Source organism: Perca fluviatilis, chromosome 7 (assembly GCF_010015445.1).
Source record: "Perca fluviatilis chromosome 7, GENO_Pfluv_1.0, whole genome shotgun sequence".
Classification (NCBI taxonomy): Eukaryota; Metazoa; Chordata; class Actinopteri; order Perciformes; family Percidae; genus Perca; species Perca fluviatilis.
Window position 1 is genome coordinate 5,812,535 of NC_053118.1, and position 21,609 is coordinate 5,834,143.

The 21,609-nt window shown below is 42.1% G+C and overlaps 3 protein-coding genes across 4 annotated transcripts in view; 1 reads left to right on the plus strand and 2 right to left on the minus strand.

Moving 5' to 3' along the window:
* Positions 1-21,609, minus strand: part of LOC120562245 — a 65,444-nt gene that overhangs the window by 12,151 nt on the left and 31,684 nt on the right. The gene's annotated exons all lie outside the window — the stretch shown is intronic.
* LOC120561876 lies at positions 343-2,108 on the plus strand. The gene is made up of 2 exons (XM_039805194.1): positions 343-459; positions 1,137-2,108. The coding sequence occupies exon 2, from the start codon at positions 1,236-1,238 to the stop codon at positions 2,106-2,108; it is 873 nt and encodes a 290-aa protein (XP_039661128.1). The 5' UTR covers positions 343-459; positions 1,137-1,235.
* On the minus strand, positions 2,687-4,655 carry LOC120562243. Of its 2 annotated transcripts, none has more exons than XM_039805858.1 (2): positions 4,102-4,655; positions 2,687-3,402 (listed from the first exon to the last, which is right to left on the minus strand). In XM_039805858.1, the coding sequence occupies exons 1-2, from the start codon at positions 4,487-4,489 to the stop codon at positions 2,717-2,719; spliced, it is 1,074 nt and encodes a 357-aa protein (XP_039661792.1). In that variant the 5' UTR covers positions 4,490-4,655; the 3' UTR covers positions 2,687-2,716. The 2 variants fall into 2 exon arrangements, 1 of the variants encoding a protein (XP_039661792.1); XR_005639715.1 differs by lacking the exon at positions 2,687-3,402 and adding an exon at positions 3,711-3,753.

The window sequence follows — 21,609 nt, forward strand, 5'->3', positions numbered from 1 at the left end:
GTTGTTTGCACAACGTCTGCCGGTGTAAACACAGCGATGTCGACGCTAGCTTGGGAACACGGTTCTACTACTTTGACTGGAGATGGCGCTACTCTCCTTCACCCGAATTTAGTGCAGAACTGGGAGGATAACATGACGACGTGGCCCAACATAACGTACAGCAAGATTTGCTCCTACTTCGTGCAATCCATGGCAATAGATGGAAAAGCAATGGACAATCTGAAAGCCTCCGAGGCATATCAATATCTGCACAGCAACAAAGTCGGTTGTGTCATGTCATACAAACATGATCGTTTTGTTTATCTGAAAGCAAATGTAGAGCCTAGCCAGTGTTTGAACAATGCATGGCATAATGCTTGGGTGCTGGTAACTGAAGCTGGAGAAGTCAAAACTGCGGGATGTACGTGTGTTGCTGGACCAGGGAGATCTTGTTCCCACTCAGCTGCGATCCTGTGGAAGGTAATTATTTGACCATTGTAGCCTAGGCCTATGTCTTCTTTTCAAAACGCTATAAATCCATCAATTTGTTATTTAAATTTTTTTTATTTTTCGTGTTTGCATTTATGAGGAAAAAACAATGTTAGGCCTACGTGACAGTTCTCCATTACGGACGTGAGCGCTCTGAAAGCGGCACTAAAGACTTTCAAACTTTCACAGACACCTCAAAACAGAAAGAACAAAGCCTTTAAAGCGAATTTCGTTTTGTATTAATTGTATCTTAATTTTAATCAATTTTTCATTAACCAAATTCCTGGATTTAATAAATAAAAAATAAATATAGCAGACAGACAATAGATAATGACAACATAAGGCTCCGGCCTGAACTGGAGCTTATGCATGAACCGAACACTTGTTTATGAATAAACAATTAAAATGTCTCATTGCAATATTTTACATATTCATAATTATCACTTTTGATGGTTCTTTGAGACAGCTTTTAGGTGCCGTTTACATAAGCGCACTCATAATTTAATTGAATTATGATAATAACGCATTTTCTTCATAAAGTGTATTTCTGCAAGCCCAATGTTCTGTATATTCATTGTAGGCTATGTGTGCAATGTATTACATCATACGACATGTGTGCAGTGAACCCATTATAATATCTATGCACTGTTTTTACTATATCTCTCTAGGTAGAAAATGCTGTGAGACAGGGGAAAACTGGGCGTGCCTGCACAGACGGACAAAACCAGTGGAATGCTGGGTCTAAAAGAAATGCTGGTCAGAGGAAGATGAAGTATGTGCGCTTCAAACGACACAACAGGAAGGATCTCTACCAGCCACCACCAACTTCACCGCCATCCTCTACCACTCCAGAACCGGCACAGGAGGTGACACTCTTTAGGACTCATGAAGAGTGGAGGAAGAACGCACTTGCCTCACCAATGGCAGCACTTTTCAATTGCCCTGGGAATAGCCTCCTGCAGCTCTGCTTTAATGCTAATACCTCCTCCATCACAGAGCCAACACCATGTCCACACCTCCATCTCCTAACCCATGATGAGCACCACACACCACTGGCTTGTGTAAAATGCAGAACCTTCTATGATGAATACATTAACATGTCCACAGCTCAGCTTGAGGAGATTGAGAAGGCTACAGAAGCACAGAGCAAAGAACAGGTCTGGCATGATGCGCGGAGAGTGCGCATCACAGCGAGCACAGCTAGAAAGGTGCCCATTCGCTCAACCACGGCGCCTGACAAGTTTTTGTCAGAACACTTACACCCATCCTTCCGTGGCAATGCCGCAACCCGTCAAGGAGCGAAGGGGGAGGAACTTGCAAGGGACTATTTGGAAACTCTGGGCAACAGCATTGAAACCAAAGGCTTAGTGGTGTGCGAAAAGGAACCATGGCTTGCAGCATCTCCCGATGGAGTGATAAACAACGACATTCTGTTGGAGATCAAATCACCTGTGATGGGAAACAAGTCACTTGCAGAATTTTTGGCAACAAAGAACTGCGAAATCACAACTGTGGCAAACGGAGATAGGGTAGATTACCACATTGCCTGCAATGGTCCAAGCTACTACATGCAGGTACAAATTGGGATGCACTGCACAGGCGCTCTGCACTCTCAAGTTGGTGATCTGGAACAAAACTGAGCACCTAGAAATCGAAGTACCCCGCCCGACCAAGGCTTTGTCCAGGGGCATATCATAAGGCTGCACACATTCTACTTTGCCCACATGCTCCGAAAATTGTATTGTTGATGATTTTGTGGAGGGAAGGTTACAGTTCTGCAGTAAATATCTCAGCATTTTAAAACCAAAATAAACTGCCTTGTTTAGGTCATGCCCACAGGAGCCAACAGATGTCCATTGTTTACATGATCTCTTTATGCTGTGCAATATATCAGTGTGCCTACTGTTTGAGTGAAAATAAAGTTTGATGTAATTTCAATCCTTAGAGTGCTAAAATTTATTTTAACACAGTTCATAATTCATAGTAAGCTCATACTGTACATAAATAACACTGGATTAATTAATGGTTTTGAGGAAACTAAACAAATGGCTTCAACAAGAAAAAATGCGTGTTTAATCCTAACAGGTATTAAAAAGTAAAATACAAAAGCAGCCCACACAATTACATCACTATGAAAATATTCATATATAATATTAAAAAATACAATGCACGCAGTATTTGTTGTGTTTATCTGTATTTAATGAACAACATGGCTGGGTGTTGTTAGACAGGGACACAGGGCAAGATTCTAAACCTCACTGATCAGTGGACTCCTCAGGTTAACTAGGCCAGCACAGATGGTTAAGATGTTGTCCAGTTTCGGTGCCATGCTGATGGGAACAGTCCGGGATAAAATCTTAAACACCTTCAGTCTCTGGAGTGCTCTTTCCACATGTATGCGGACATTGGCTACTCGCCTGGTGCGTGTCGTCTCCTCATTGGTCAACTGATTGCGCCTGTAGGTGAAAGCAGGGATGTTCAAACTGACCCTTCTCTCATCAAGCAAGTCTCGAATGGTGAACCCACGGTCCGCCATGACCTCATCACCAGCCCTCAGATAGTCTAGGAACCCACTGTCCATGGTGATAAACTTATCACTGCTTCTGCCAGCATAAGCATCAGATATAAACATGATTAGCCCATTAGGGGCCACAGCAACGAGATATTTCACAGTGTTGCGTGATTTATACTGGCTGAAAGTGTCACTCCTTGAGTCGTGGTTTGTGGCTCTCTGCATGGCACTTTCGGCACAGTCAATGATGCAGGTGGTTCGAGGGTAGTTCCTCTGAAACGACAAGGGCATGGTGGCACGAATGGTCTCTCTTGGAAGCCAGGGGATCAGGACTTTGAACTGTTCACCCATCACGTCAATCCAGTGACTAATCACAATGCTTGCCATGGATGTAGACACATTGAAGCGGTGAGCAATATCTCCTAATATTAGGTTTAGTTTTAGTTTCATCAAGGTCATAAGTATTTGGTCAACAACAGGAAGGGTAATTGATGGCTTACTGAAAGGCAACAACACCGTCACCAGAGTGAAGAATTGAACCATAAGCACTCCTGTATACAGCCGGGACCTAGCATCATCAATGACCGTGGTGCTGGTCACAGTAGGACCCATTTCTGCCTCGCACTGTGTGGCCTTGTCTACTTTAACAGACTGTGTTGTTGAACAGTAAATGTGATCAATATGTGACGGATCCTCCCATTGGGTCTGGGCATCACGAAATTTTGGTGTAGCAGGCTCGGCCTCACAGACAGGCTGACAGGTTTCAGGAGCATCTAAAAAGGGGAAGGGAAAACATGGATGGAGCTAAATTAATGCAGGCATAGAGTCCTCTCACTACAAACATCACAATGGAAAAATGTGTACTACAACATTGCACACACACAATCATCATCACAACAGCCTGCCACCTTGCATTGTATTTATGATGTAGACTAAGGCACACGCAGGCAGGCAGGCACACACACACACACAATTAATGATGTAGCTATCGTGGGCATTGTTTGTCCCATCTCCAAAACAATCAACTGCCTTAGCAAAATACCAGTAGCAATGTTAATGTATGACTACTTCTTCATAATTAACAGTATTGTCAGCTTCATAGCTAAAGTTGCTGAACTTACCCTCAGATTCAAATCTGCGTTTCTTTATCTGGGGGGAGGCAGTGGTCCGCTGGGTGAGTTGACGCCTCTTTGGCTGGGGAGGGCGGTTGTATCCCAACCACAACTCTGGGAAAGGATTATCCTTGGTAGGTTTTTGGTCAACAAAGTGATAGGAACAAACAAAAACGTTGAGGGGTGGTTTCTTTAGATTCAATGCCTTCAGCCAGGCCCTTGATTCCGAGTCGGTATCAGGCTTGCGAAAAAATGTAAACAATGGAGCGCATGGACATTGCCTTTTCGTAGCTGGTTTGTGGTCGTAGCACTCTCTATCTAACCACTCGTTCAGGTGCTTTCTCGAGTTTTTGCAACCAACTACCGCACACGTCGTTCCCGAACCACTTTTCTTCATGTTGTAATTGTAATTGACTGTTATATCCTCTTTGTCACTGCGATATCAGTGCTTTGTCGGCACAACGGAGCTAGCTAGCAAAACAAACCCAGCCCGCCAGAACGGAAGTGGATTGCATCGACGGGAGGAGTTCAGGAAGTAGAGCGGAAACAGCTCAAAAACTTGTGTATATGGACTCGATGATGGTTGTGTAGAAGTGCACCATCATTGTCTATAGCAGGTTGAATTTCTTCAGCTGCCGCAGGAAGTACATCCTCTGTTGTGCTTTCTTGACGAGGGAGCTGATGTTCAGCTGATGTTCTGGGAGATGATGGTTCCCAGGAAGCGGAAAGACTCCACAATGTCAATTGTGGAGTCACATAGGGTGATGGGCAGGTGGGGCTGAATTCTTCCTGAAGTCCACAACCATCTCCACTGTCTTTAGAGCGTTGAGCTCTAGGTTGTTTTGCTTGCACCACTTCACCAGGTGGTCAGCCTCCCACCCGTAGGCGGACTCATCACCATCAGAGATGAGTCCGATGAGGGAGGTGTCATCCGCGAACTTCACAAGCTTGACAGACTGGTGACTGGAGGTGCAACTGTTGGTGTACAGGGAGAAGAGCAGATTAGAAACAACACAGCCCTGAGGGGATCCGGTGCTGATGGTCTGTGAGTCGGAGAGGTCTTTCTCCAGCTTCACATGCTGCTTCTTGTCAGACTGGAAGTCAGTGATCCACCTGCAGGTGGAGTCAGGCACACCAAGTTGGGAGAGTTTCTCCTGGAGCAGAGCCGGGATGATGGTATTAAAGGCAGTGCTGAAGTCCACAAACAGGATCCTGGCGTAGGTTCCTGCAGAGTCCAGGTGCTGGAGGATGTAGTGGAGGGCCAGGTTGACTGCATCATCTACAGACCTATTTGCTCTGTAGGCAAACTGCAGAGGGTCCAGGAGGGGGTCGGTGATGTCTTTGAGGTGTGAAAGCACAAGGTGCTCAAAGGACTTCATAACCACAGAGGTCAGGGCGACGGGTCTAAAGTCATTAAGTCCTGTGGTCCTTGGCTTCTTGGGAACAGGGATGATGGTTGAGAACTTGAAGCAGGCTGGCATGTGACATGTCTTCAGCAAGGTGTTGAAAATGTCTGTGAACACCGGAGACCAGGGTGCGAGCTACAGGGGAGCTAGGGGGAGCTCGGCTCCCCTTAATAAGACATGGGCTCCCCTGAAAACGTGATTTGTGAAATTTTGGGGGGGTCTCTAAAAATATTGACAATGTGTCATTTTGACGTGCAATTTCAGTTTTGTGTAATGTGATCATCGTGGATTATTATGTGTAAAACTGCAAAAATATCATTCATGCATGTCGGCGATTTGAACCTAATTCACTTCAATAAAGATAACTATACTATAGTATACATACTATATACTATATTATACATGCTATTTTTGTTATGAGCATCAAGGCGTGGCGGCGCGGCGGTGCAAATTCAACTCATGTTTAGTGCATGTTAACTCAAAGATTCATAGAAAAAATATAAACGTTGGAGGCCATTAATCGGCGCGCAAAGCCCTTGAAATCCATTCTGCATTAGGCTAAGCATCATATAGCCATGGCAAAAAGAAAACAAGGCAGTTTAATTCATTTTGGTTTTACTAAGAAATTGTGTAGCGATGACGTTAATAGCACGACTAATTCACCTGTTGCACGCCCTGTTAGTTAGCACACCTCCCCCCGGGGTGACAACGCAAGGAGAAGCTGAAGAAATAATGTCCTCTCTGGCTGAAGACGATCCTAACCCCTCTTGCTCCTCTCTCTCCCGTTAAATTGGAACAGCCAGCAGTGGAGAGACTGGAAGAGCCCGTATACATGGCTGTTTGTTAAGGAATGGAAGCTGGGGTGCGTCGCTAAGGTCTAATTAACGGAGGAATTATGGTATTCTTTGGTAGCCTGAGTAACTTTAACCGTTGTTCATGTGAAATCTCAAAGACAGCCCGATGCTTTGTTTATAGACTAGTTGTGGCTGTTTGCAGTTTGACCTATCTATTCCTGTCGATAAAGTATAATAGGGTAAATCCTATAGTGCATACACTTGTAGCTGTTATGTATCTTTGTAAGTCATTGTAAGTCGCAAGCGCACGACCCCCCACGTGGAAAAAAAGTGGGCTCCCCCGAAGGCCACGGTATAGTTCGAACACTGCCGGAGACAGCTGGTCAGTGCAGTGCTTCAAGCTGGATAGGGAGACAGCATCAAGTCCAGCAACTTTCCTGGGGTTCTGTCTCCTGAACAGTCTGTTGACGTCTTTCTCATTGATGGAGAGAGTCGTCACTGAGGTGGGTGGGGAGGTGGAGGGGGGGACCTTTAAGGTGGGGGAGGTGAAGGTGATGCACTGTAGCTGGAGCTGTTGGGAGGTGTCGCGGGGGATGGTGTCAGGGAATACCCTTTGTTGGGAGGTGTTGAGGGGGATGGTAACAGGACTGACCCATTGTCTATCAAAGCGACAGTAGAACTCGTTAAGGTTGTTGGTTAGGCGTCGGTCGTTGGTGGAGTAGGGGGGGGTTATGGGCTTGTAGCTGGTGATCTGTTTGAGCCCTCTCCAGACAGAAGCAGAGTTTTTTGCTGAGAACTGGTTTTGGAGTTTCTCAGAGTACCGTTGTTTAGCCTCTTTCACCGCCTTGCTAAAGTTGTACTTTGCTTCTTTAAGTCTGTCTTTATCCCCACTCCTGAATGCCTCTACCTTTTCCAACCTTAGCCTTCTGAGTTTGGCTGAGAACCAGGGTTTGTCATTGTTGAAACTCACCCTGGTGCATGATGGAACACAGCAGTCCTCACAGAAGCTGATGTATGACATCACAACCTCTGTGTACTCATCAAGACTGTTGGTAGTAGTCCTGAATATGTCCCAGTCAGTAGAGTCCAAGCACGTCTGGAGATCCTCCACAGCTACACTGGTCCACTTCCTTGATGTCCTCACTACAGGTTTGCAGAGCTTTAATTTCTGCCTGTACGCAGAGATCAGGTAGACCATGACATGGTCAGAGAGTCCCAGTGCAGCGCGGGGGACGGCGTGATAAGCATCCCTGACTGTGGTGTAACAGTGATCAAGAATGTTCTCCTCTCTGGTCGGGCATTTAATGTGTTGTCTGTATTTAGGAAGTACGTGAGTGAGGTTTCCTTTGTTAAAGTCTCCAAGGACAATTACCAAGGGGTCCAGGTTGGTCTGCTCCACGCATAGTATCTGGTCAGCGAGCATGCGCTGTGCGACCTGCACGTTGGCCTGCAGCAGGATGTAAACACCGACCAGAATGAATGAATGGAACTCATGGGGTGAATAAAAAGGCTTACAGTTTATGATGAAAGATTCCAGGTCAGGAGAACAATGCTGCTGGATCACTGTCACGTCGTTGCACCAACCACTGTTGATGTAGAAACAGATTCCTCCACTTTTAGTTTTGCCAGAGAGGTCCGTGTCTCTGTCTGCTCTGTAGAGTTGGAAGCCTGCCAGCTGCAGCGCAGAGTCCGGTATTAATCCACAGAGCCACGGCTCTGTGAAGCACAAAACAGTAGATGAATAAAAGTCCCTGTTTTTCCCCAACAGCAGTTGTAATTCCTTCACTTTGTTGGGCAGTGAGCGCACTTTAGAGAGAAATTGAGCGTCAGCGTCAGTTCTGGCAGGCCAGGTAGTCAAGACGCTGCTAATGCTATTGGCCAACAACACGGTCTCATCAGCTGATCTGCTCCTGCAACACCCCTCGCTGCTTAATGGCTACACTCAAACAGGGCGCCCTATTTAAAGCAGATTCAGTTTGCTCCTACCTGCTTGCTGCTCGCTTCTCTGCCGCCCGCCACCTCCCCAGCTCCTCCTTGTCGTGTATAACGTGGCATTTGCTTCTATGTCATCATTGCTGCTCTGTTCATGTGGGGGAATAGTTCAGCTCACACAGTCCTAAACTGTGTGAGCGTTCCCTAATGCTGCTGCTGTTCTCTGACTCTCTGCTATTTCATGGTGCTCATGAAAGGCCAGAGGACTCTCTGAACAGAGCCATACCGCCAAAAAATTGTTGTTCTCCTGATGTTCAAGAGCTCTTCTCTGGAGAAAGAGATCCGGGTACCATCGCAAAAAACAAAGTTAAAACACAAAACAACGCACACAAACACACCGAGTCGACCGTCTGCGGCGCCATCTTAGATCTTGGACACAGACAAAGAGATCTGGGCCTAGGTGGAAAACCCACAGCCCCTGTCACCAAACTACCAGGAGAAGAGTCACAAAATGGCTCCAGGGAGGGGGCTGCAGATAAGGGTCACACCTTCCTGTAACTTTGATTCTTCCAATTGGTTCAGAGGTTCCTCAAACACAGCATGGGGCCTTAAACTATAAAACCTTCTGACACAGCCCATTGACGAGCGGCCGGATTGCGTTCTGTTTTTCCATGGAAACCTATGAACTGATGGACAACATACAGTAAGGGTTAGTGTTCTGGGCAGAGATGTAGAACATAGTATGTTTATTAATGTGTAAAGGCTAATATTGCCGGTGTTTACCATTATTGTGTTCGATTAATAATGTGCTACTGGTGCACGTCTGATTATTAATCTGTGATCGGGACCGCGTGTCCCATTATTTTCTGTGAATGTACTCTGATCATGGTGCATTTGTTGATATGTTGTGTTGAATATGTAGCTTGTTCAGACTGTAAATGCTACATTGCTCCTCCCACTGTTGAGGAGTTTAGTTACTGTTTGGCGAGATAATCTCTATGGGTCCGTCTGTTCACAGCTGTGAAGCAAAGAGAACGCCACCCCGCGGTCTGTGTAGACCGGCGGAGCCATGTTATCTCCGAAGAATCAGCTGTTTAGCACACCAGAGCGGTTATAATGAACGTCCCCTCAGTCAGATGGAATTCTCAGTCTGCCCTAACTTCACGTTAGTCCAGAACTGAGTCATTATCGATAACTCTTTCTTTCCCCTTTGTTCTTTCACTAACCGCTCACACACACACACACACACACACACACACACAGACACACACACACATATACGAACAACTGCGCTCCTTGGAGCGTCTTTTTGTCAGCCACACGTTAGTTGGAGAGCTAGCTAACTAAGAGCTAGCTTAGCCACGTGGAGCTGAAACGTAGCCCACCACCGCCTTCTTGAGGCTAAATAGCTTTTGTGCAGCTAACACATAGCCTAGCTTCAACGAGCTAACGGCTAATCTGGGCGTGACCACTGTATATTGGTTTTAATTGATCGAAGGATTATTGATTGGCCATTGATAATTTTGAAGTTAATAAATTCTACTATATTTTAAATAGCAGTTGTCTGTGATTGTGTATTTGGTTGTAATAATTGCTGGTTGAACACAGGTCAGTGCTCAAATTCACCCTTCTCTTTGTTCCTTTAGAATATACCAGATAAATTAATCAAATGAATTCAGATCGGTATTTTAAAGGGAACACCACCTAAATGAGACTGTTTCACAGTTTGATTATTGGTCCCTGATTCCAGGGTGGTGCCCCGTTTAGATTGTTTGTCGATTTGATAAAGTTATTAATAACCATATTCATAACTTTATTCATATTGATAAAACATCTTTGATAATTTGCCAATAATTGAATCTGTACCCTACGAATTCCCCACACAGGAGAGTGCATTCAAAGACAAAAATGTGCGATATTCTCTTAATGATGGTTAAAGTTGTAGAGTTTTCACTTTTTATCCAAAAAGGGAGGAAACCATCCAAAAACACAAGGACAAAGGACTCACTAATTAATGTTATTGGCTGTTTTTTGGCTGTGAGGTGAGTCGCTGTGGCACTTTGCCACTCCCCTGCATTAGGAGGCGGCACTCGGTGACTGCCTCTCAGCCTGCGTTAGTGGGAAGATTTCAGACATGACTGACAGGGAATTGGCTAAATGAGATATGGAGCTTTCTGCTTCTAATGTTGGGAATGTCTCTTTAGGTTTCAAGGGAAATGTTTCTGGCAGTGCCACTTATATCCAACACGTAGTCTAGCCAGACACAGTCATGGGCAGCCGGGCTAAATCCAGACGCCCAGGGTAAACAGCATTTGTAATGGGATATTAGCCTGAACTGTTCCCTCATTTGGAGTGTCTGTCTCATTTCATGGCTGACATCTGAGAACTGCAGAGATGTATTTCAGGCAACGAGCATCCACCTTAATCCACTGTATCTAATCAGTCCTGGCATCTGTCAGTCACACTCTGATGATCTAAGCCAAATGTAGCAGCATCTGGAGAGAGCAGGTGTGAATTGCAGGTAATGGCTGCAATAAATGAACGTGATGTAACCTTTACCCCACTGGAGAGCCACAAAACGCACTCAGAGGCGGCATAGAGGACTCTGTAATGTTATTCACAGCTACTCAAACAGACACACTAATGGGCTCTTTATATTCTCTGACAACAACTGGCATAGGACGTGGATGGGCCCTTTGTTGTCCCCTGTGACAGTTAAAGTCAGAGGTTAGAATTTATTTATGAATATTTATGAACAAACACCCAGACGATAAGGAGTGAGCAATGGAACAAGTTTGTAGAGAATTCCCATTTTTTTTGTTTACAAGTGGGTAAAGCAAGGTACAGTGCATGATAAATTCACCTAAAAAATAGAGCTTGGTGTTTATACAGCCCATACCACTAAATATCCCTGTCAAATTTCATTGAGCACTGATTACAAAAAAGACAACAGTTGCTAAAAAGAAAACAAGTCTTCAATACATTCCTTGTATTTAACGAGCTGATGCCCTTAAAGGCATGACAATATCGATATGTGCCTTCCAAAACGGTTACTGATTACTGAATCACTAGTAAGTAAGTAAGTAAGTAAAATTTATTTGTATAGCACATTTCACAGATAAAAATCACAAAGTGCTTCACAACGAAATGCAATTCAACACAAGAAGTCACAATACGAGCACATTGAAATACAAACAGAAAATATAACAAACAACCATAGAAAACCCATCGACTAAGCAAAAGCCTGCTTGAACAGCAGAGTCTTCAGCTGCCCCTTAAAAGATTCGACAGAATCCACACAACGTAGCGAGAGAGGCAAGTCATTCCACAGCCTAGTCTCACATTGCCAGACCTATCTCCACAGCACTGTAGACTAAGGTCTGGCTACACCACAGATACATTCCAGGATAGGATCACAATCATCTTAGGTGGTGCTAAGCTCCGGGCGCAGAGACCGTTACTCTGCAAAATAGTCTTGGGAAGGAACTTGTTTTGTTGGAACATTTGCACCGGCGAAAGGAAACGCAACATACAATATTAAATGAAGTTAACTGTTCACACAATACAGTAACGTGAGCTATTTAAATTAGCTGGATACATGGTTAAACCTTATTTGCTCTTACCAATGCATCGCCGTGTGTACTTTGTCCACAGCAATCCCACCAATCGGTCCCGAAACGTCCCAGTTAAGAGTATATAACGTAAACATATTCTTTGTAAGTCTTTACAATCATTCCCCGAAAGAACCGATGATCAACACTTGCCATTTTCAGTGTGTGGCTTGTTATCTCAAAGTTTATTGTTGTTTCCCGAAATGAACGGAATTTGAGAAAGGCAACACACAGAGAGCGGAAGGTGAGAAACACCACGTAAGGATGTCAGGCAATTATTCTGCAAATGTATTTCTGTTGATCCAGACTGAATTACTCAAACTAATTTTGAGTAAATTGTTTTCAGATCTGTCACTAGTGGTTATGGTTTGGTTCAACTTGATTAAACCCTCTGGACCCTAAACGATCGTACACGATTGAAAACGGCATCTCCGATTCATATTTTAATCATGTTGATGTTTTTCAACCAATGGGAAGGCAGGTCTGTCACATAAAGAGTATACAGTGGGAAAAATAGATCACTCCAGGGAATCCGAGCGAGAACAAAGAGTATATAGTGGGAAAGATAGATCACTCCAGGGAATCTGAGCGAGAACAAAGAGTATGAGTATATAGTGGGAAAGATAGATCACTCCGGTCTATTACCATTCTACAGAGAAGAATTGTGTCACTGTTTTGAGATTTGGCATACATTTGGGCCTTTTTTGAAGAAATGTAAATAGTTTGTCCTTTATATGAGTTATAATGTTCATTATGGTTATTTTTGCACTGCATGACTCCAAATATATAGAAATGTTTTAGACAACACAAATGCTTGTGTAGCATTGCTGTGTGTGTGTGATATCAATAAATATGACATTATTATTTTGATTATTGGCATAAGTGAATGTCATTAGGGCAAAAGCGTCTGGACTTTTTTTGAAAAAATGTATATATTTTGTCAACTGTATAAGTTATAACGTTTATTTCTTCACAGTTTGACTCCCAAAGACATATGGCTCAGCTTTTACTGCTCTGTGTGTGATATCAATACATATCTGTGAGATTCATGTTTTATTTATTTATTTGTCTTTAACTTTTTTGACATTCAAGTGACCTCACTGCAGCACACATATTCTAATAGCCCAGTTTGTCCTGAAAAAAAATTATGTTCATAGATTGATTGTTTTATCTCACATTCAAAAATAGTCAAACTATTTCTCCTCTCTTTGTCTTTCTGCTCTATTTTTTCCTCTATTCTCCATCCTTGTCTCCTGAATTTTACAAGTGTTCCTGCTGGGACAATCAATCCTTAATCACCCTTCCCCACTGCAGCCAGTGAGACAACTCAATCGGCGCTAAGATATGCTAATCTTATTCCTCAGATGATTACACCATGGAGTCAACATTGATCTTCCATGACCTCAGAAAAACATAGGCCCTCAAGTCAAAAAGACTGATGGTGATGCGTTTTTTTACGTGTGGAGTATTGCCTCTGCTGTGGATCAGTGTGTGGCTGAACTGCTGTGATCTATTTGAGAGCGGTGAGACACTGGACAGGCACAATGGAATGATAACGGCTCAACGCTGTAGACCAGTATAGGACGTAAAGATTCAGTCAGGGTGGAGATGCATTTAGATCATCATGGGACTTTAAAAATTTAAAACAATATGTACTTGTGCACAGTGTGTTTGGTTCTTAAGATATGGGATCTGTACATGGGATCTTTTTAGGACTTTATTTATTTAATGTTATTTTAACCGGGAAAGGTCCCATTAAGATAAAAATAAGAAAGAAATTCAATGGAGTCAATGGAGATAGGATGCAGCACACAATATACAAACAAGTGATTTTAAACAAATGCAAGACTGAAGAACAGACACTACTACAATATATGGTATTGCAAGGAACAAAGTGCATACAAGCCACGCATCCAAAATATCAGTTTAGCCACTGACACCCCAACGATCATCAATCAGAATGCCCGGGTATTTTTAGGAGTTAATCTTCTCAACTCCTGTGCTGGTTACTTTAGCATTGAGAACAAGTTTAATTGAGAAAGGGTGTTATGGAGAACAGTACAAGCAGTTAGTTAGCAAGTGATCAACGGCTTCAGCAAAGGTTGACGCACATTGTGTATCATCAGCATAAAAATAAAAATGTGTCATATCTTGACCAAGATAATTAATGTAAATAGGGAATAGAAGTGGGCCTAGCACAGAGCCCTGTGGAACACCCTTGCTAGCAGACAGAACATCAGAGTAATTCCCATCATATTTACGTAATGAGACCTATCAATGAAGTTGTTGGAGAGCTCTATGTTAAAAATTCTCTGTTTTAGTATATGATGGTCAACCGTGTCAAAAGCCTTAGGTAATCAATAAAACGAGATGCACCATGTTATGTTTTATCAAGTACCAACTAATTAACCAAGTAATTTACCAACTTTAAAGATGTCGTAATGGTGCTATGATTTTTCCTAAACTTTTCTAAACTTTTCCTAAACCCTGACTGAGCTTTAGATAAAAATGAGACAGGGTTGTGGAATAAGGCTAGTCGGTCAACGGTGACTGCAGAGATTGTGCATGATGTAATTTCTAAGAAGCAGTTAGTCCCATGCACCGCAAGATGGAACTCATTTTATGATGCCCTGGCTCGTATATCTGGGATTCCTGGGATGTGGCGAGTGGGACTTTTTGGTGCGGAGCACCTTTTTGACCCGCTCAACGCCCAGACCCAAGGAAGACAACGACAACGCTACCTGGGGAATTTCACCCTGAGAATAGGATTTGACTAGCTCGATAGTTAAACCACCAAAATAGAGAAAGCACACAGGTTCGACTTATGCACGAAACCAGAGACGTAGTTCCATTAAAGACAATCATTTTATTCATACAATTACTAAAAAACATCAAGTATAAAATACCATACCCACTGAAATAGGGAAGATGAGTGCTGAGGCCTTACCAGTGGAGGGACAGTGTCAAGGGGTGTGGGATCTCAGGGAAGGATCACCCCAATCACACGTGAACACTCGCACACACACGGTGGTGAAAAACTCAAAATAAACCAAAGGGAGAAAAAAACACCACACAGGAGGGAGACACCACCACCGGGGACACCGACACCACCACCTTCGGCACTCAGTAACTGTGGGAGAAAGAACACGTTGCCTAGAGCCAAACAAAAATAACCAAAGATTAACAACAAATAAACCATAAAGTTTAACAGAAATGAAAGTCTTTATCACAACTTAAACAAAAAATAGAAATTAACCAAAAATCACTTAATCCTAGCTGCCTAGACCAAACAAAAATAACCAGGATTAACAACAGTTAAATCATCAAGTTTCAACAGAAATTAAAGTCTTTTTATCAGAATTTAAAAGAAATGGAAATTAACCAAAAATCACTTAATCCTAATTTAACAAATAAACCCATAAACATAGACCCCAATCTCCACACACATATTATTAATAAGCACGGGCAAGCCAAAGAAAGGCAACGCTATCGTCCGTGTCACAATCACTCAAATACAGCCCTGTAGGACACCCAGTTGGGCAACAGATCCTGGCGCTGAAAGGCGTGTGGAGGCGTTCAAAGCCTGGAATGAGCTCATGTACAGCCTGTTGAAACCGAAGTCGGTTGAGACAAAACAGCAGCGTGGCAGGGAAGGCAGGGGCTAGTGCAGATACCAGCGCAAGCGAAGCAGTTTACAACCCTGGGGTACACACAAACCAAATTCAGTAACAGTTTATGATTAAACAAAATATACACCCGATGCCACTGGTATACATACATACAATCACCAATAGTGCCGATAGTACAGCTACACGGAGCCTACAATAGAACGGCCGATTACTTAAACACTCAGTCAGGAGAATATCCAAGAGGAGAAAAGATTTGCCCAACCTACCAGCAGCAAAACTCAACCCGGTTCCGTTACAGGAATAGTCGGGTTTGTGACAGGGACACTGTCGAATTACCGTGACTGCGAAAGGTCCCAGAGTGGAAACTTGGCTCCGGCAACAAAGAGTAGAGTGTCAAGAGGGCAAACCCCCTGCCTTTCTAGCATGCAGTTACTTTCTGATTGGTCCAGAGAGAGTAAGTGTGATTGAAAACATAGCGACCAATCAACCTGCTACATATAGTTGAGCTGAACACCATCTCGTCCAAGTAGAACACCAGTTCATTAGGGAGTACTGTACGGTCATGAAGCCACTTTCAGTTGCCTTATACATTCTTCAGGGAGAAAATCATTGTTTCCATGGCACATTCCTACCCACGCTGGAGACATTGATATTCAAGACCCTGCAACTGAAGAGTGGCCTGCACATCCTAATTGACCTTCCAGAGGCAATTGTCACAGTAAGAACTTTAATTTATTTTAGATCTTTAACAAATTACCCGATAAATTCATTTATATTTTATGAATGGGAAAAGATAACTCTATTCTATTTTAGCCAAGCATTTACAGTTATGACACATTATGACTACAGATGATGGATCTTCAAAGCCTTGTTGTAAAGAAATAGAATGTATAGGCATATAGGGAAATAAATATAGGCTAATGTAAAATTAAATATCTATAAATATGTTCATAAGTCTATAATGCTCTCTCTCTCTCTCTCTCTCGCTCTCTCTCTCTCTCTATGGATAGGGATAGATACAGATAATATAATATGGACTTTGCATCCTTATGTATCATTTCAGGCAATCAAAACAAGATTTGCAAAGGTGCTGGAAAGCGAGGATGCTGTCTTGGCTGCTGTGACTTTGCCCAAGTTCAAACTACGTTAGCTGCTGACACAGGACAGGAAGGACAAGGCCAAGGCAAGTCTGCTGGCAGAGTGTCGGAAAATTGTCCAAGAAGACCAGCAAACAGGTACCAGCCCACCAACACGCCACCTCAACACAGACTCTGCCATAGAGGATGAGTTCTTTTCCTTTGAGGATGAGGATGACACCTCTGCAACTGCTGAAAGTCAAGTTGCAGATTATTTCAAATCAGGAGAACAAGGGATAGACTCTCTTAATGGATTAGCACTGATAAAGAAAATGTCACTCCGGCATAATGCAGCCACTCCATCCAGTGCCCCAGTAGAGAGACTTTTTAGCTTGGGAAAGCTAGTCTTGACTCCACTGAGGAACAGGCTCTCTAACCAGAAGTTTGTGAAGCTTTTGGTTTTGAGATACAACCACTGGTTCAATGACATTTCATTTTCATTTCATTTCATTTTTTATTTATTAAACAGGAAAAGATTAAAGACAATCGGGCCTGACTCAGTGTAAAACTGATTTTCAGCAGGTTCCTGCTCTGCAGAACATAAACACCATATACACAACAAAAACTCCTAGACAAAAACAGTCACAAACACACAGACCAGGAGAATGAGCAACAGGGCAAAGCCATAAAGCTGACTTGATGGTCGCAGGTAAACCTCTCCATTAAATAGCGAGCAAATGTTAATTTAAATGATGTTATTGACGTTAAAGTTCTGATGTGCTGTGGAATGTCATTCCAGACTTTAGTGAGCACATAGAAAAAAGATCTCTGTCCATAACAGTTTCTAAAAGCCGGTAAAGGCAAAAGTCCATTTGTTGCAGATCTGCATACGCCGCGACCTTGAACTAGGTTTTGGAACCAACGTAGACAGAGCAGCTACAGTGTGACCATTTAAAATTTGATAATACAGTTTTATCCCAAGGCTTAATTTATAATTCTCAAATGTCAAGGCATTACACAGAGATAGTGCAGTACAGTGGTGAGTCCATACAGGAAGCCTAACATGTAGCTTATAGGCTTTGTTATAGAGTCTTATTACTGGTTCAAGAATCTCATTTGTTGTAAGTGACCAAACAGGTAAACAATACGACAAAGTGGACATAATGATGGCATGAAGATAAGTCTTTGAAACAGAAAGCAGCAAATATGGTCTAATTTTACTATAAACAAATAACTTTTGGTTTAACTTTCTGGTTAGGGTTCGGACATGCTCACAATAAGTAAGATGTGAGTCAAGAGAGACTCCAAGATACTTATAAGTGGATACAACTGAAAGTTTTTGATTAGAAAACATGATGGGATTGGTTATGGATAAATGTCTCCTAGGTGAATAGAAGTACATGCATTCTGTTTTCATGGTATTAAATGTTAAATGATTCTCTTCCAACCAGTTATGTAAATGCTGGAGATCTGTATTAAGTTTGTGATTAATTGTATCAATATTTGAGCCAGAAAAAAAATAACAGTGTCATCAGCATATAGCAGAGAGCTAGAAAAATTAAACACATAAGGAAGATCATTAATATACATAAGGAAAAGTAAAGGACCTAAAATACTGCCCTGTGGAACTCCCGTGGAACACACTCGTGGCTGTGATGTTACTAAACCGATTTTCACAGTCTGAGACCTATCACTTAAATATGATCTAAACATATCTATTGTAGAGGAGGACAAATGAAAAGTAAGAAGTTTATTTAACAAAATTTGATGGTTAACAAGACAAGAATGGGTGGATGGATAGCTAGATAGGGTAGCTTGGATGGATGGGGAGAATAGAATGATGGATGGTTGGATGACTTGAATGGATTGATAGATGAATGGATAGAAAAATTAATGCATGGATGGATAGATGATTGAATGAATGTTCAGGAGCTAAAGTTGGATACAGTATGTCTGAAGTTGTGTTGCATCTAATTACATTTGCACTAAAAAGAGTGTATATATTTTTTGAATACATTTTGGTATATTGCTTAAAGAGCATAATTAAATTTAGATTTATTTGTTGGCTGGCTGCAGCCTCTTGAAGTGAGATTGTCAATGGCCAGAGAAAGAGATTTATTTTAATGGAGATGTATTTCAAATTTTATATGTATTATCTGTTTATATTTGGATTCCTTAGTTTTGCTATACATTGCACTTTTCAGTTACACTGTTATACTTTTTCATGAAAGTACCGTATATCTATCTATCAATTGTCTGAAGTTTTTTTTTTGTTTTATTTGCGCTACAAAGAGTGTATATATTTGTTATTAATTTTTGGTATAGTGCTTAACAAGCATAATTAAATTTTGCCCAGTTGTGGCCTGTTGAGGAGCAATAAATATCAAAAGTTCCAAAACATCTATTGTGTTATTTGTATCAATCCACTAGCCTGACAAGCCAGACCCACATCCAGATGTAGGGTCTGGGAACTCACCATTGACGGAGCTCAATCCGAGGGGCGGGATAAATGGTTGTCTTTCAAATTCCCTCTGCACGTAATAGGATAGCGCTACAACCAGGCAGAGCAACAAAGAAGGTAGCGGAGCTAGTTGATAGATTAAACTTTCCGGCCATATCCGGTCGGCAAAACTCCGAACACATCTTCCTTTTTTAAGAATGATTTCTGTGCAGTTCTTTTCTCAAAGAAAAGCTTAACTCCAAGTCTTCCAGAAGACCGCTGTTCCCAGCAGCAGCAGCCATAAGCCCCGCCCACCGACTCTATACACGATGTGATTGGCCTTACCAAAATTTGGTTTTTCCAGCTCGCAAGTCAATGGAGAGTGCCTAGACCCCCTCTGGCTGCAAAATAAATTTGCTGCCACTAGGGTGCGTCTAGATTTCTAGGCTATCAATCCACTATATAAACATAATATCTACATACATGGCATTTGATTGGAGGCTAGTCTCACTTTGTCCCACAGCAACATTAAAATAGTTTGGATTTGTGTACATTGTTTCTGTTAATAATGTATTGTATTAAGTGTCCATTTTATTATAATATTCAGGTTTATCATAAATAATTGAACATGCTCATGTATTTTAAGTTACGTTAAAGAGGGGTGGAGGTGGGGTCACATTTGAGCATTTAAAAATTTACTTTTATAATTTGTAACTGAGTAAATAATTTAGTTACTTTTTGGAAGAAGTAACTAGTAACTGTAACTAATTACTTTTTGAAAGTAACTTGCCCAACAGTAGTTGACATGAATACATTTCTATATGTATTTAAAATATATGCCAGGATTTAGTTTGTGTTTTATATTAACAAACAATATATTACATAATACCACAATACACACTATTACATCCCAATAGCATCCCCTACATGACATGACCTACTTTAACTCACCACTGGCAACATATGCAAACATTTCTCTCTATGAACTGCACTGCACGTAGCCCTTAGCCTCTAGCAAGCTCATATATTGCTCTAGCAGTTAAATTGAACAAGGGATGAATTAGTTCTACAATCTATTAGACTTAACCTGCAGGGGCTGATATGTCTGAATGAGGGTGGTTGGGATTCTTCATGCACATGGGAGAGTTTGTGAACTAGCCTTGAATCCTGCAATTAGACTCATCTAACACATCTGAACATGTTTTACCCAAAATCTGGAAGGCCTGTCCTTCAGCTGAATAAAAGTGATATTTGTGCTGTGGCTGCTCAAAAAGCATCTTACCTTGAATATATACAGAATATAATGATTGGCCCCAAAGTACTACTAATCAGATCTATTTATGTGTGCATGGTCGGCACCATGGACAGCACCTGTTGATGTCTGGGCTCACACTAGATGGCAGTATGACTCAAGCCAACATTCCATCTCCATCACTCCTCCTCTACCCCTCCTATCCCTCTTGCAGCCCAGCCCAGTTCCCCTTTGCGTGGAAGCTGCTCCAGCCTCTTTAATGGAATGTCAAGAAAAGGCAGCATTGTGCCTGCCTGTTTGAAATACAGAGCGAGTTTAAACAATCTGCTTCCCCCCCGTTCAAAAAGCTGCGGCGTTCCTGCGATTCCGAGGGTGTTCTCAGTTCACTTTCAGTAACTCAGATAAACTCCCCGTGGTTGCTGCTCGGTGCAGCAACATTGTTCACTCCTTACTAAAGGGATGACAAGCTGGTTGCTCCCTGGAAATATTTTGTATTGTTGGACTTAAAGTAGCCGCATTTGGTAAACACTGCTTAGCAAACACAGAGTGCCCGGTGCCTACAGTGTTCATTGATAACGCACATTCAATGTGTTCTTGCTCAGATACAATTTCTGTGTGTTCAGAAAAATAGATCTTGGTGTCACTTGCTATTTCTCATCTCGTCCATCACCTTCCATCACTGTGCCCTTGCCTCAGAGGACACAGAATTTTGGTGTGATTGAGTGTGACGTAACATAACAGTACTGTCATTGGACTGAGAAATGCACACATGCTGTTATATGACAAATATAAGGAAACAGTTAGGCTTCTATCTCGTTCCGTGTACAGGGCACAGGTATTCTTTTTGTCCTTATCCTTTTGTAACCCTGAAAAGGTTGATCAGGGAGATCTGAAAGGTTTTTGTACGTTAATGCCAGAGATGTTTAATTTTCTCAACCAATAGAGGAGCATATAATCATCTACTTGAACTCTAAATATTGAAACTACCATTATGTTACTACTGTAGTTGTGCAGAACCTAGTAGCTCAGGTTAATGACTATAGGTTCACACTGTGGTTAGAAACCCCAACCCTAACCCTAGATGATGACTTGTTGTGTATATTTTTTTATTTTCATTGAACATCCACTTTATATTACCTTTACTTATGTATTTTCCATGCCAGGCAGTATATTTTTACCAGATGTTCTTATTAGTGTTACAGGTTTGTTTTTAGCAACACTGGCATGTAAGGATATGTTTATCTTAGATCTTGTCTCTTAGAAATGATGTGTGTATATATTTTAATTTACTTACAGAACATAACATACACACACCTTGTGTGCGTGTTGACGAAGTAGCCAGTCTCATCAGCCAAGACTACCAGACTTTTTCAATCA

Excerpts from the sequence above, each read along its gene's own strand:
- LOC120561876 (XM_039805194.1), top strand. The coding sequence starts at position 1,236 with ATGAAGTATGTGCGCTTCAAACGACACAACAGGAAGGATCTCTACCAG.
- LOC120562243 (XM_039805858.1), bottom strand. The coding sequence starts at position 4,489 with ATGAAGAAAAGTGGTTCGGGAACGACGTGTGCGGTAGTTGGTTGCAAA. Across the intron at positions 3,403-4,101 it reads ACGCAGATTTGAATCTGAGG|GAGATATTGCTCACCGCTTC; the intron begins GTAAGTTCAGCA and ends ACCTAATATTAG.